This window comes from Arachis hypogaea, chromosome 18, assembly GCF_003086295.3.
Source record: "Arachis hypogaea cultivar Tifrunner chromosome 18, arahy.Tifrunner.gnm2.J5K5, whole genome shotgun sequence".
Lineage (NCBI taxonomy): Eukaryota > Viridiplantae > Streptophyta > Magnoliopsida > Fabales > Fabaceae > Arachis > Arachis hypogaea.
The window spans coordinates 65,167,718-65,181,304 of record NC_092053.1 but is presented as its reverse complement, the minus strand read 5'-3'; the positions used below and the strand labels follow the sequence as shown (position 1 = coordinate 65,181,304).

General features: G+C 37.1%; 1 protein-coding gene across 1 annotated transcript; it reads right to left on the bottom strand.

The window, feature by feature from the left end:
- Positions 1-993: 993 nt before the first annotated feature.
- On the bottom strand, positions 994-2,763 carry LOC112771215 (probable BOI-related E3 ubiquitin-protein ligase 3). The gene is made up of 3 exons (XM_025815881.3): positions 2,297-2,763; positions 1,784-2,210; positions 994-1,695 (listed from the first exon to the last, which is right to left on the bottom strand). Exons 1-3 carry the CDS (start codon positions 2,350-2,352, stop codon positions 1,081-1,083), a joined length of 1,098 nt encoding a protein of 365 aa, XP_025671666.1. The 5' UTR covers positions 2,353-2,763; the 3' UTR covers positions 994-1,080.
- Positions 2,764-13,587: the final 10,824 nt, after the last annotated feature.

Genomic DNA, 13,587 nt, shown 5'->3' with positions numbered 1-13,587 from the left:
CGTTGACCCCACGCGCTTCATATCGCGCGTGTTCCTATGCTAATCAATATCTATTCAATCTATCTGTTCGTGGTACCTAGTTTCTCTATTGGGGGGAACTGTCGGGTAGATGCGCCCTGGGTCCCACTTCCCACCCCCTCATTTTCCTTTTTATGCTCTCTTCATTTCTTTTTTCATATTCTTATTTTTTTGGTAATACTAGAAAAATAAAAAATAATTTAATAATTAATAAATATTAAATAAAATAAATTTTAATTGTTTCTAATTAATATTTTTTGTTATTAAATATTTTTGTTTTTGTTTTTTTTACCTTTACCCTCCCCACTATATCGTAACTTGCAACTTCTATAATGAGGCAAACCGATTCTTTCTTTGTATTTCTTTTCTCTATCAAGTTTTCGGATCTTACTTTATGTATCCGAGAAATTCAACTTAACCTATAGAAAATCCTTTACATAGGTTTAAAAATTTTTAATTCAAGATCTCTAACAAATTAAGACCCGTATTATTTTGACCAATCTCATTGGTTTACAAGAGACTACGAATTTAAATCACAATTCAATAGCGTCTGCAGCTATTAGATAAGGTATTGCAACTTGCAAGAGAGATAAAATACCTATTTCTGGTAAAAACTATATATAAATTATATGCAATGTGATGCGTATATGAACTTATGAAGGACCCTAAAAGAACCAAGCGATCGAACAATTGGGACTGATAATTAAAGAGAGAATTATATTGGAATAGAGTAGAGTTGCTGAAGTGGTCATCCTCTCGCGCTCTCTGCTCTAATGTCGGATAAAAAAGAACAAAATCAAATTAAAAACTGTAGATATTAAAGATAAAATAGATCAAAATGAACAATTGTTTTTCCTTATAAACTTTTTCCAGATTTTCACACGCTATAATGTTGGGAACTATCTCTACCAAAAGAACAAAATCAAAATAATAAAAAGAAACAAATTAAGTGAAGGCCATATGGACATGAGAATGGAAAGGAGAAGCAAAACTATTGTTTTTTCATTCCTAATAATAACAGTAATAATAATAATTTGAGAAATTTGTCTCTAATCTTAAAATTTAGGACATGTTAACATGAACGCTAGCAGTCTTGACGGATTTACAAATGGGACAAGTGTGAAGACTAGACCCACAAACAGTACACAAGCATAGGTGCCTGCAAGGCAATATCAGCACGCACGATTCCCCCTTCCCACAGTTCTTACACAACCTCCCTCCCTTATCCTGCGCACTAACCCCCGCTAACGTGCGCCACCCACCACCACAACTTTCCACCACCTTCTCTTCCAAATTCTTATCGCCACAATCATCACTGCTTCCACAGCAAGACTCCGCATCGTCCATCACTGCCGCAGTCGCTGCTCCGCCCGGGCACACGGTAGCGCCATCGTCTTCCACGGCGCCGCCGCCGCCGCGTTGGGCGAGGACTTGTTCCAGGTTCGTTCTGAGAGCATTTGCTGTTGCCTCGTTCGTTTGTGCCAAATCACGCCATATCTGATTCTCTATGCATAAAGACTTGACTTTCTCTTCTAACGCCCAATTCAGTTTCCCCATTTTCTCTATTTCATCCTCTTTTGCTTTCAGCCTCTTCATCACACTTACTTCTATTGCTTCCATGATTCTCCTTGCATGTCTCTTGCGCTTCTCTTCTAACTCCATCCTCACTTTCTCCATCTGAAGAATGAAACAGGACAGAACAATGAAAATATGAGATTTTCAGACATATGATCATGCATTGAAATAATTAATTGATGATACTTACGCGTTGTGCAACAAGTTGATCGATGTCAAGCTGTTGCTGATGGATCTGGAGGGTAATGTCTTCCCCTAAAAAGGTAAAAGAGCCACAATTTTTGTGATGTGGTTGAACTGTGACGGTGGAGGCTGTGGCGGGGTACGAAGAGGGGAAAGTGTAGTTGATGGAACCTGACGTGTCTCTTGATCGTTTTCTCGACAAAGGAATGTTATTGTAGGTGAGAGTGCTTTCCGATTTTATTGGAGTCTTTTGTTGTTGAGGCAGGGAATCTGCAGCAATTGAACTATACATCGCCGGCGGGAGCATGGCCTCTGTTCCGACGCCGGCAGCAGCGGTTGTAGTTGTGCCGGATAACGGAAGCAAGGATGAGTAACCAAGCTGAGCGTTGTATAAATTCAGATTCATGTTTGTCTCAATGGAATTCATCATTTCCCTGCACACATAGATATAGATTCAGATTAATATGGCAAAACCATATCGAAATGATGAAAATAACATGTTGTATGAAATGATATGTACCTATTGCTTATGAGTTGCGAAGGGAAGAGATTGAGATGGCGAGCCTCAACGGCCATGTTTTTCAAAAAACTCAATAAAATGGTGATAACCCTTTTTTTTTCTTTTCCTTCTGTTCTGTGTTGTTGTTGTTCTCTTTTCACTTGTTGGGTGGGGAGGGCTTTTATTTATATTTAACTTGAGTTGTGCGTTTTTGGCGTGGTTGCTGTTATAAGCAGTTTCTTCGGTAGTGGCTATTAGAAGGGAGAGAAAAGAAGACTCGGTTGTGTTTTTGTGTGTGTGAGGGAGAGAGAATAGATAGAAATAGAGATGAGCAAGGTAGATAGATAATAAGAGGATGAAAGGGAAGACAAAGAAGAGCACAAGTTAAATGAAAGGAAAGGGAACTAGGAAAATGGGGGAGAGGGGCATGCAAATAGAGGTGGCATTGCTGTATGGTGGGGTTTATTTAGGGTTTCCTTCGGTCCACACATTATTTTGGTTGAATAATTAAATTGACTAATTTAAATTTAATTAACTTTTTAAAAAATTATTATTTACATGGAAAAAGAAAAGCTTCTGTTGGTTTTAGTGACGAGATCTTTTTGTCTAATCCAGAGTAGAGACCGTGCTACAGAGGGAGATTCGACGAGGGCAATTGCGAAATTATGGGCCAGTACGAGGAGTATTTTGGTAATACAACCCCCTCCATGTGTCCGTAACTGTTGAGATTGGCCAAGCAACATCGATCACCTTTACTTTCTCCATTAACGAATAGTTAAATTAGTAAACAATTAAATTAATAATATTATTCGAAAAACGGCGAGTGCGACACGTAATACCTTCCCACTAGAGGCTGGCACGTAGATATATAGTATACTACGATTCAACGTTTTATTGACTGTTATCTTTTCTCCCCCTAAAGTTAATAAGCTAATTTTGTGCGCTATTTTTGTTTAGTGCTGTGATTTTAGTGGTAATTTTTTTATAATATAAAAATTTAGTATATTTTTTGTATAGAGAGTTAGATTTCTTTAAATATATAAATTTGAGAATATACTAATCGAATTTTTCGATTTGTTTTACAACAAAAAAATTATTTTATCATAAATCGAATTTTTTGATTTGTACATTATAAAATTTAACTTTCATATTTTTTAAATTAAAAAGTCTGATTTGCTATTTAAAATTAAAAATTAAAAATTATTTAAAAAAAACACATCAATTAACTATGATAGTGGATTACATATAAATTTTTTTATTTCTAAAAAATTTAACCTAATTTTGTACCACAATTAAAAAAATAAAAAGAAAAAGCCAATAGTGGTAATAAAAGAAAATGTTAATATAATTAATGAAGTAATAAATTTAGGTTTAGATGTTTTTAATTAAGAGTAGATCTATCTTGTTTCCTATTTAAAATTATAAATTGAAAAAATATTTATTAAAAATATATAAAACTTTTCATTAATAATAAATTTGTCATGTGTTCTAGTCATGTGTCTTTAGGACAAATGTTAAATAAATTTCTTTATTAATTTATTACAATTTTCTAGAAGTTAATTATTGTTCAAATTTATTTGACTTCAAAATAATAAATAGTATTTATTAGCTTGAAAAATAAAAATAAAATTATATTTGACCAAACTATATTTTAATATATTATTATCATAATATATTTCATAAAATTAACTATTTATTTTTATATTTTTTTATAAAATCTAAAAACAATCATATTAAGACATGTTAAAAGTTTAATTTTGATCAATTAATTTCAAATAGAAAAGAAGAAAAATCAGGTTGAATAATACTCAATATAACAACCACAAAAGCATTATAATGGGTACTACTATGTTGAGTAAATATTTTTTATGAATAATGCTAATGCGATTCGTAGAAAATAAAATTTAATATTTTTTGGAAAATATATTATAATATAATAATTATTTTAAATTAAGATTAATTTAAAAAGTATGTTTAAAATTAATATTTAAGCTCCATATTATGTTATAATATGATAAATTAGTAAAAGAAAAGTTATTCCTGTAAAACTATAATAATTATATTTATTATTATGAGTTGACATTGACATACACTACTTGTCAAAAATCTCTATTGCTTATAATGTAGTCCACAAAAATTAATTACATGAAACTATAAATAAATAAGATAGATTCAATTATCATAGATTAATAGGAAAATAAATAAATTTATACAGTATCATCATTTAATTAAATACTCAAATATGCACGACCATTTAGACAGCAGATAGTAAAGCAAAATAAGTTAACAATAATAGCTAATATAATGCTCTTTTATTTCAAAATATTATATTTTAAAATAGAAGAATATAATAATGTAATATACAATTAAATTATTAATAAAATTTATTTGTGAATTAATAGTGAATTTAATTTTAATATAAATAATATTTCAAAATCAAATGCATAATTAATTGTACAATATCTTTTTAAATTACCGAATATCTTTTTAATTATTGCTTAATTTTTTTGAGGAAGGTAAAACTGTAAAAGATAAAAACAACGTGATAAAAGGTGGGTACCAGGGAAGGAAAAGAACACGTGTGTGGCAGGGTTGGGGGAACAGTATAAGGATTAGGGTAATGGGCACGTGCGACTAGCCAGCGTGGCTCCAAGGATGGGACCCACAACAATAGTGGGTACGGTGTACCCGATGCTGGTGCACGCAACAGAGAGAGAAGTAAGGGCAATTTTGTCTTTTAGCCTATTGTTATTGTTGGTGGTGGTGGTGCTGTTCTTGTTGTTCGTTTCTTCTTCTTTCTTGTTAGTTGAGTCATGGTGGTGGCATGGACAACTATGCTTGTGTTGTGTGCCCCCTCACTCAGTTTTCACCATTCCTCGACACGTGTCTTCCTTTTTTGCTTCGTTTATTTTTTTGTCTGTCTATATGGTTATGGTCCACAGTCCACAATCCACTACCCTGCACCGTCATGTACTCATCGAAAAATCTTGGCCGTTGGATCATAAAGAGTTTACAAACTCTCTTGATTTCGCGGAGGTTAGATGAGTCATGTGATTTCTACGTCGTTATTGTTGGAAATGCAAAATTTTTGTTTATTTTATAGTGTAAATTATTTTTTTTGTCTTACATTATATTTATCTTTTTTTCCCTCCTTTTTTACTTTATTAAAATGGATGGATCAAATCTTATTATGAAATTTATTCTTTAAAAGATGAAAGAGTGCCCCTTGATTAATTTATGAATCAGTCTCTACTTGATATGATATTTCATTATTTCAGTTTACCAATATAGTAGGTCATTTGGTTTCTACTTCCATATTTTATGTATGTAATACAGACAATTTAGTGCAAATAAAAAGAAGGAATAGGTAAACAATCAATTTAATTAATATTCTTCTCCTAATAAACAGAATGAATTTGTCTTCCAAATGCAATGCTATATATAATAATAATTAACGCAAAAAAAAATAGTGTTAAACAAATATCTTTAGAGTAAAATAATAACTTACTAGCGTGAAATTGGTTAAAATATTGTTAACTACTTTAATATTTTAGGAGTAAAATTTTAATATGGTCTTTTTTGTTGATAGTGTTTTCGTAGATAAACTTCATAAGTATCATAGAATTTGTAATTCTATTGAACACGAAGCTAAATATGAAATAATTGTCCCTGAGAATCGGATTTATTGTAGGAGGGTGACCGAGTCGAAATTCCACTTTATTTTCATGTATAACTTTTTGTTTACCGTCTAGGAATTATTTTTCCTTTTTCTGCCTTTGAAATGGAGGTGTTGTCTCACTGTAGGGTGGTTCCTTCCCAACTCCATCCCAATTCTTTGGGGTTTCTCAAAATTTACCAGCTTGTTAGTCGTGAACTCGATTTTTCGATCTCTTTGAAAGTCTTTTTCTATCTTTTTCATTTGACCAGACCTTTTAGTGCTCAAAACAAACAGCAGTGTGTTTCCTTTCGAGCTATTCAAGGTCGGAAGGTGTTTTCCATCTTTGATGAGTCATTCCACGATTTCAAAAATTTCTTTTTCAAAGTCCGAGCCATTGAAGGCCATCACCCATTTTTTCTAAATGAAAACAACGAGCCCGGCTTCAAATTATACTGGACAGAGGCAGCCCCCGTAAAAAAGTACAATTTGATATATTTGAATGAAGTAGAGGAGGCTGTGGTTGAGTGTTTTCGAGATGTTTGGAGATGGGCTCCAAACCTCGACACCAAAAATTTTTTTCTCGGAACTCTGAGCTATGTCTGGACCGAGCTAGGTAGCTTTTGTTTTTTATTTTACGGATATTTTCATGTTCTTCCGATTTGTTCTTCCGACTTGTATGCTAATCCTTTTCCAATTTATCTTTTCAGATAAGATGAAAGGTAGTTCTAAGACGTACCAGAAAGTGCAGGAGGCTAAGAAGAACGCCCGAGGCCGAGCTGCTCAACCGCAGGAAGGCGGGACAGCGGCTACTCCTTTTCCCAGAAGTCGAATGCAAGGACGACCTCTTCTGATTTGGCCAAGTCGGTAAATCTTCCTCCTCCTCCTCCTCCTCCTCCTCCTCCTCCTCCTCCTCCTCCTCCTCCTCCTCCTCCTTTTGTCCCTACCACTCCAGTTCTTCCTTCCTTGGAGTCTATTTCAAAAAAGCGCAAGACCTCAAAGGTTAGTGTTTCTAACGTTGGTGACACTAGTTTTGATGGGATGAAGTTCAGTAAGAGGCACATTCTTCCCCATAGTTCTATTGCTATGGATGAGGCTTCCATCCGAACTCACCTTCAGGTCTTGATCCGGGGGAGAATTCGCATTGTTGAGGTTTGTACCTCTTTCCTCAAGGAACTTGAGAAGACTCCTTTGGGTGCTACTCAGTATTCTTTGGAGCCTCTTCAAGGCCAATTGGCTATGTTCTGAGAGGATAAGAAGAGGTTGACGGAGGAGAGGGACCGGCTGAAAGATAAGCTCTCCAGATCCCGTGAGAGGGAGAGGCGGATGGCCTATTGTGCTATGGCTGAAGGCTTAAAGGAGAAGGTCAAGCAGAACTACGTTCGTTTATTTTCAGATAAAATAGAGCTGAGAGAGGAACTGGAGTGGCTCAGGGAGGGGTACTGGTGCGCGAAATTGAACTCCGCAAGTTTCTCACAGATAGACCGGCAAATGCACTGGGTCGTCCAAGTAATACCTCAAGTGAGTGAGGATCGAATCCCACGGAGATTGTTGGATTAAGCAAGCAGTGGCTATCTTGTAGATCTTAGTCAGGCGATTAGAAAAGATGGTTGTTTATTTGAAAGCATAAACAAAATAGTAAAAGAAAATAAATACCAGATTAGTGTGAAAGCGATGATAGATAATTCAGTTAAGGTTTTGGAGATGCGTATTCTTTCCGGATTAGCTTTTCTTACTGTCTACTTCAATAACGAATGATTCATTCAATGGCAACTGTAATTGACTAACTCATGTAGCATCCTAATCAAGTTAGTCTCTTCTAAAGCATAGCAGTCCACCATATCCGAGCAAATCATGTAGCATCCTCATCAAGTTAACTCATGGCTTCCCACTATAGTCGAAGGTGAAGCACTAAGCAATCCACTCCCTTTCGCGATCCTACTCAAAACACCACAGATAAGGTCGGATCTTCCGGATCAGGGAACGCTACTTCTCAGACTCTAGTCTTAACGCCACAGACACCTCAGAAACCCATGGTCAACGAGATTTTATGTCACTTATCCAAAGTCGCCCAGGCACGCTCTTGGAATCCACAGTGTACTCTCTAGCTGTGGTTCAATGCTATCCGGGTCAGGACTCACACGGAACCCATGTAGAACAAGAATGATTGTCACAGGTCATCCTCAATTCATGAGATGAAGAATGAAAATGCACAAGAGAATAGAATCAAACGTGTATTGAAATAGAAATAGTAATATTATTAATCTATGAGAATCAGCAGAGCTCCTAACCCTAACTTAGGAGGTTTAGTAGCTCATAGCTTACAGAAAGTATTGTAAAACGTGAAAGGGGGAAAAGATCAAAATTTCTTAACAATTGTGATCTTTGTTTTGTTTATACTAATCTAATAATGAAAAGAATACAAAAATATGATAGACTAGACTTAGAGGTGCGAAAATCTACTTCTTGGACCCACTTTGGTTGAGTACTTGGGCTGAGCTTGGCATCCAATTTGAGGGATGGGCGTTGAACGCCCATTAAGGAGTTGATCCATGCTGCCTTGCTTCTTAGTGGGCATTGAATGCCCCAAAGGGGGTGGTTCTTGGGCGTTCAACGCTGGCTTGTCTCCTTGGGGCGTTGAACGCCAGCAAGGGGGTAGCTCCATGGCGTTCAACGCCCAATATGGGCAGGTTCCTTTGAAGAAAAGTATAGACTATTATGTATTTTTGGAAAGCTCTAGATGTTAGCTTTTCAACACCACTGAGAATGCATCATTTGGATCTCTTTAACTCCAGAAATGTTCATTTGAATGCATGGAGGTCAGAATATGACAGCATCTGCTATGCTTTCCTTGCCTCTAAATCAGACTTTGCCAAAGCTTTTTAATTTCAGCCAGAAATTACCTAAAATCATAATAAAACACAACAAATTAAAGTAGAATCCAAAAATATGAATTTTGCACTAAAACCTATGAAAATATAATGAAACTTAAACAAAACATACTAAAACACTGTGAAAATGATGCAAAAAAGCGTATAAAATATCCGCTCATCAGAACACCAAACTTAAACTGTTGCTTGTCCCCAAGGAACCAAAAACAAAGTAGGATCAGAAAGAAGAGAGGGATACAGTAAATCTCAGAGTCTTCAATGAAGCTCAGTTCCAATTGATGAGCGGGATTAGTAACCATTTACTTCTGAACAGTTTTGGCATCTCACTATCCCTTGAAGCTCCGCAGTGTTAGTGTCTTTAGGAATTCAGAATCTGGATGATATTTTTGACTCTCTTAGTTTAGTTCTTTTTTATTCTTGAACACAGCTTCCTTTAGAGCCTGACCGTGACCCTAAGCGTTTTGTTTTCCCGTATTTTCACCGGATACATAAACGCCACAGGCACTTAACTGGGTGAACCCAATTGGATTTTGATTCAGCTTTGCTAGAATCCCTAGACAATGGTACCCAGAGTTCTTAGGCACACTCTTTTGCTTTTGGGATCACGAATTTAACTACTCAGTCTCAAGGTTTTCACTTGACACCTTCACACCACAAGCATTTAGTTAGGGGGAGGAGTTCAGTTGAACTTTTTAGGCCAAGATTTTGTTTCTTTTAGGCCCTCCTAACCATTGATGCTCAAAGTCTTGGATCCTTGCTCTTGCCTTTTGGTTTAAAGAGCTATTGGCTTTTTCTTTTTTTTTTCACAATTTCTTTTTTTTTTTCGCTGCTTTTTCTTGCTTCAAGAATCAATATTTGGATTTTTCAGATTACTAGTAATACTTCACCTTTTCCATCATTCTTTCAAGAGCCAACACACTTAACTTCAACATCAAATATGCACTGTTAATTCATGCATTCAGAAAGTAAAAGCAATGCCACCACATCAAATAATTGGACTATTCTTATTATATAACTCAAGTTCATGCATCTTACTTCTCTTTTTTAAATAAAATTTTCTTTTAAGTATGGTGAGAGATATATGAAATATTTCATAGCTTAAGACAAAACAAAGGATGATCATGAACTTAGAAACAGGAAATAGACAATGAAATACAATGAAAAATAGAAAAATAACATAAAAATAGCATAAGCAAGGGGGTAATGGAACGTGACCACCTTAGTGATGGCGGCTATTGCTTCCTCTAGTGGATCCAAAGGAGTATTTAAGCTCCTCTATGTCTCGTCCTTGCCTCTGTTGCTCCTCCCTTATAGCTCTTTGATCTTCTCTTATTTCATGGAGGATGGTGGACTGCTCTTGGTGTTCCATCCTTAGCTGATCCATATTGGAGCTCAATTCTCCTAGAGAAGTGCTCAGTCGGTCCCAGTAGTCTCTGGAAGAAAAATGCATCCCTTGAAGCGTCTCAGAGATTTCTTGTTGAGGCAGCTCCACATGCTCTTGTTGTGGTTCATGGGTCGGCTCTCTAGCGTGCTCTATCCTTCTTTTAGTGATGGGCTTGTCCTCCTCAACGGGGATGTCTCCTTCTATGATAATTCCAGCTGAATTGCATAAGTGATAGATAAGATGTGGGAATGCCAACCTTGCTCGGGTGGAGGGATTTTCTGCCACCTTGTACAGCTCTTGATGTATCAACTCATGTACCTCCACCTCATTCCCAAGCATGATGAAATGAATCATGATGGCTCGGTCAATGGTTACTTCTAACCGGTTGCTAGTAGGAATGATAAAGCGTTGGATGAATTCCAACCATCCTCTAGCTACGGGCTTGAGGTCAAGCCTTGTTAGTTGGGAAGGCTTGCCTTGAGCATCCCTCTTCCACTGAGCTCCTTCCACATAAATGTCTGAAAGGAATTGGTCCAGTTTCTGATCAAAATTGACTCTTCTAGTGTAAGGGTGTGGGTCTCCTTGCATTAATGGTAGTTGCAGCGCCAACCTTACACTTTCCGGGCTGAAATCTAGGAGACGCTCTCAGACCATGGTGCACCAATTTTTGGGATGTGGGTTCACACTAGTGTCATGCTTTTTAGTGACCCAAGCATTGGCATAAAACTCTTGCACCATTAAGATCCCAACTTCTGGGATAGGGTAGGTTAGAATTTTCCAACCTCTTAACCGAATTTCTTGTTGGATCTCCGAGTACTCATTCTTTTTTAGCCTTAAAGGGACCTCGAGAATCACCTTTTTTTCTTTGCCACTACTTCATAGAAGTGGTCTTGAGGAGCATTGGTGAGGAATCTCCTCATTTCTCAAGGTTCGGAGGCGGAAGCAATGGCTTTTTCTTTCCTCTTTCTTGATGACTCTCCGACTTTGGGTGCCATACTTAGGAATGGTAGAAGTAAAAAAGCAAAGCTTTTACAACACCAAACTTAAGAACTTTACTCATCTTCGAGCAAATATGAACAAAAGGGAAAAAGAGAGTAGAAGAAGAAAAAAAAGTTGAGATAGAGAGAGAGAGAGAGAGAGAGAGAGAGAGAGAGATATTTGGCCAAGTGGGGGGGCTTATTGCGTATGAGGTTTGTGTATGTGTGGGTATGAAGGGGTGATTAAGGTGATATTTATAGGGGAGGGTGGGTTAGGGTTCGGCTATAGGATGGGGAAATCTGGAGGGAAAGTTTTGAATTTGAAGTGGGTGGGGTTGGTGGGAATGGATGGATGGTAGTGATGAAGGTGTTGGGAAGAAAAAAGGTGATGTGGATGTGATTGGTTGAGGGTGTATGGGAAAGAGTGTATATGGAGAAGAGGGAAAGTAAGAAGGTGGGGTAGGTGGAGATTCTGTAGGACCCACTGATCCTGAGGGGCTAGGAAATTTGAATTCCCTGCCCCTTGTGGGCATTGAACGCCTAGCCTCTGCTCCCTGGCTAGCGTTCAATGACAGCTTCTTGCTCCATTGTGGGTGTTGAACGCCCAGCCTCTACTCCTTGCTTGGCATTCAACGCAAGCTTCTTGCTCCATTGTGGGCATTGAACGCCCAGCCTCTCCTTGTGTGGCGTTCAACGCCAGCTTCCTCACCCATATTGGGTGTTGAATGCCCCTCTTTCCTCCTTGTCTGGCGTTCAATGCCAGCAAGGGGTGCATTCCAGGGTGTTCTGCTTCCATCTCTGAACATCTCTGTCTCTGTTCTAACTACTACACATGATCACAAACTCTAAAAAGAAAATAATTTTGAAAATAACTTAATATAACTCAAATAGAAATAGGAATACTATAATTATGGTTGGGTTGCCTCCCAACAAGCGCTTCTTTAACGTCACTAGCTTGACGGTCAGCCCCTTTAGGAGGATGGATATGAGCTCAGAACTTTGCCCCTTACAGTGAACTTCTTCCCTGTGCTCTCATGGATGAGCTCCACGTGTTCTAGAGACAGAATCTTGTTCACATTGTGTGGAATCACTGGGCTGTCTGTAAAGACAACTCTCATGCCAGGTGAGAGACCTTCAATGGGAATTTTCTTATCCCTCCAGCCTTTAAGCACCTTCTTCTTAGCTTCCAAAGAATACTAAGATTTAAAATTTAAACTTTACTAACAAGAAAATACCAAACTTAAAATTTTTAATTCAAGATAAGACAAGATAGTAAAGATTTTCGAAAAATTAAAGAAAGATAAAAAAATTTTATTTTCGAATTTTAAGGAAAAAACAAAAACAAATAAAAGACACCAAACTAAAAAATTTTAAGATCAAACAAAGAAAAGAAACAAGAACAACTCGAATTCCAAGAAGAACACTTAAGAACAATTTCGAAAATTTAAAGAAAATATGAATACAAAAAGGGACACCAAACTTAAAAACTGACATAAAACTCAAACAAAAGATAAAGGTTACTAAAGAAAAGAAAGGGTTTTGAAAAATTTTTTAAAAAGAAAACAAAAGACACAATTAAAAGAGTAACTAAATTTTAAAGAATACCTAATCTAAGCAACAAGATAGTCCGGTAGTTTGTCAAACTCAAACAATCCCCGGCAACGGTACGAAAAACTTGGTGCGTGAAATTGAACTCCGCAAGTTTTGCACAGATAGACCGGCAAGTGCACCGGGTCGTCCAAGTAATACCTCAGGTGAGTGAGGATCGAATCCCACGGAGATTGTCGGATTGAGCAAGCAGTGGCTATCTTGTAGATCTTAGTCAGGCGATTAGAAAAGATTGTTGTTTGTTTGAAAGCATAAACAAAATAGTAAGGAAAATGAAATACCAGATTAGTGTGAAAGCGATGATAGATATTCAGTTAAGGCTTCGGAGATGCGTATTCTTTCCGGATTAACTTTTCTCACTGTCTACTTCAATAACGAATGATTCATTCAATGACAACCGTAATTGACTAACTCATGTAGCATCCTCTACAAGTTAGTCTCTTCTAAAATATAGCAGTCCACCATATCCGAGCAACTCATGCAGCATCCTCATCGAGTTAACTCATGGCTTCCCACTATAGCAGAAGGTGAAGCACTATGCAATCCACTCCCCTTCGCGATCCTACGCAAAATACCACAGACAAGGTCAGATCTTTCAGATTAGGGAACGTTGCTTCTCAGACTCTAGCCTTAATGCCACAGAGACCTTAGTAACCCACGGTCAACAAAATTTTATGTCACTTATCCAAAGTCGCCCAGGCACGCTCTTGGAATCCGCAGTGCACTCTCTAGCTGTGGTTCAATGCTATCCGGGTCAGGACTCACACGAAACCCATGTAGAACAAGGATGCTTATCA

Excerpts from the sequence above, each read along its gene's own strand:
- LOC112771215 (XM_025815881.3), bottom strand. The coding sequence starts at position 2,352 with ATGGCCGTTGAGGCTCGCCATCTCAATCTCTTCCCTTCGCAACTCATA. Across the intron at positions 2,211-2,296 it reads TCGCAACTCATAAGCAATAG|GGAAATGATGAATTCCATTG; the intron begins GTACATATCATT and ends CTATGTGTGCAG. Across the intron at positions 1,696-1,783 it reads ATCAACTTGTTGCACAACGC|ATGGAGAAAGTGAGGATGGA; the intron begins GTAAGTATCATC and ends TTCATTCTTCAG.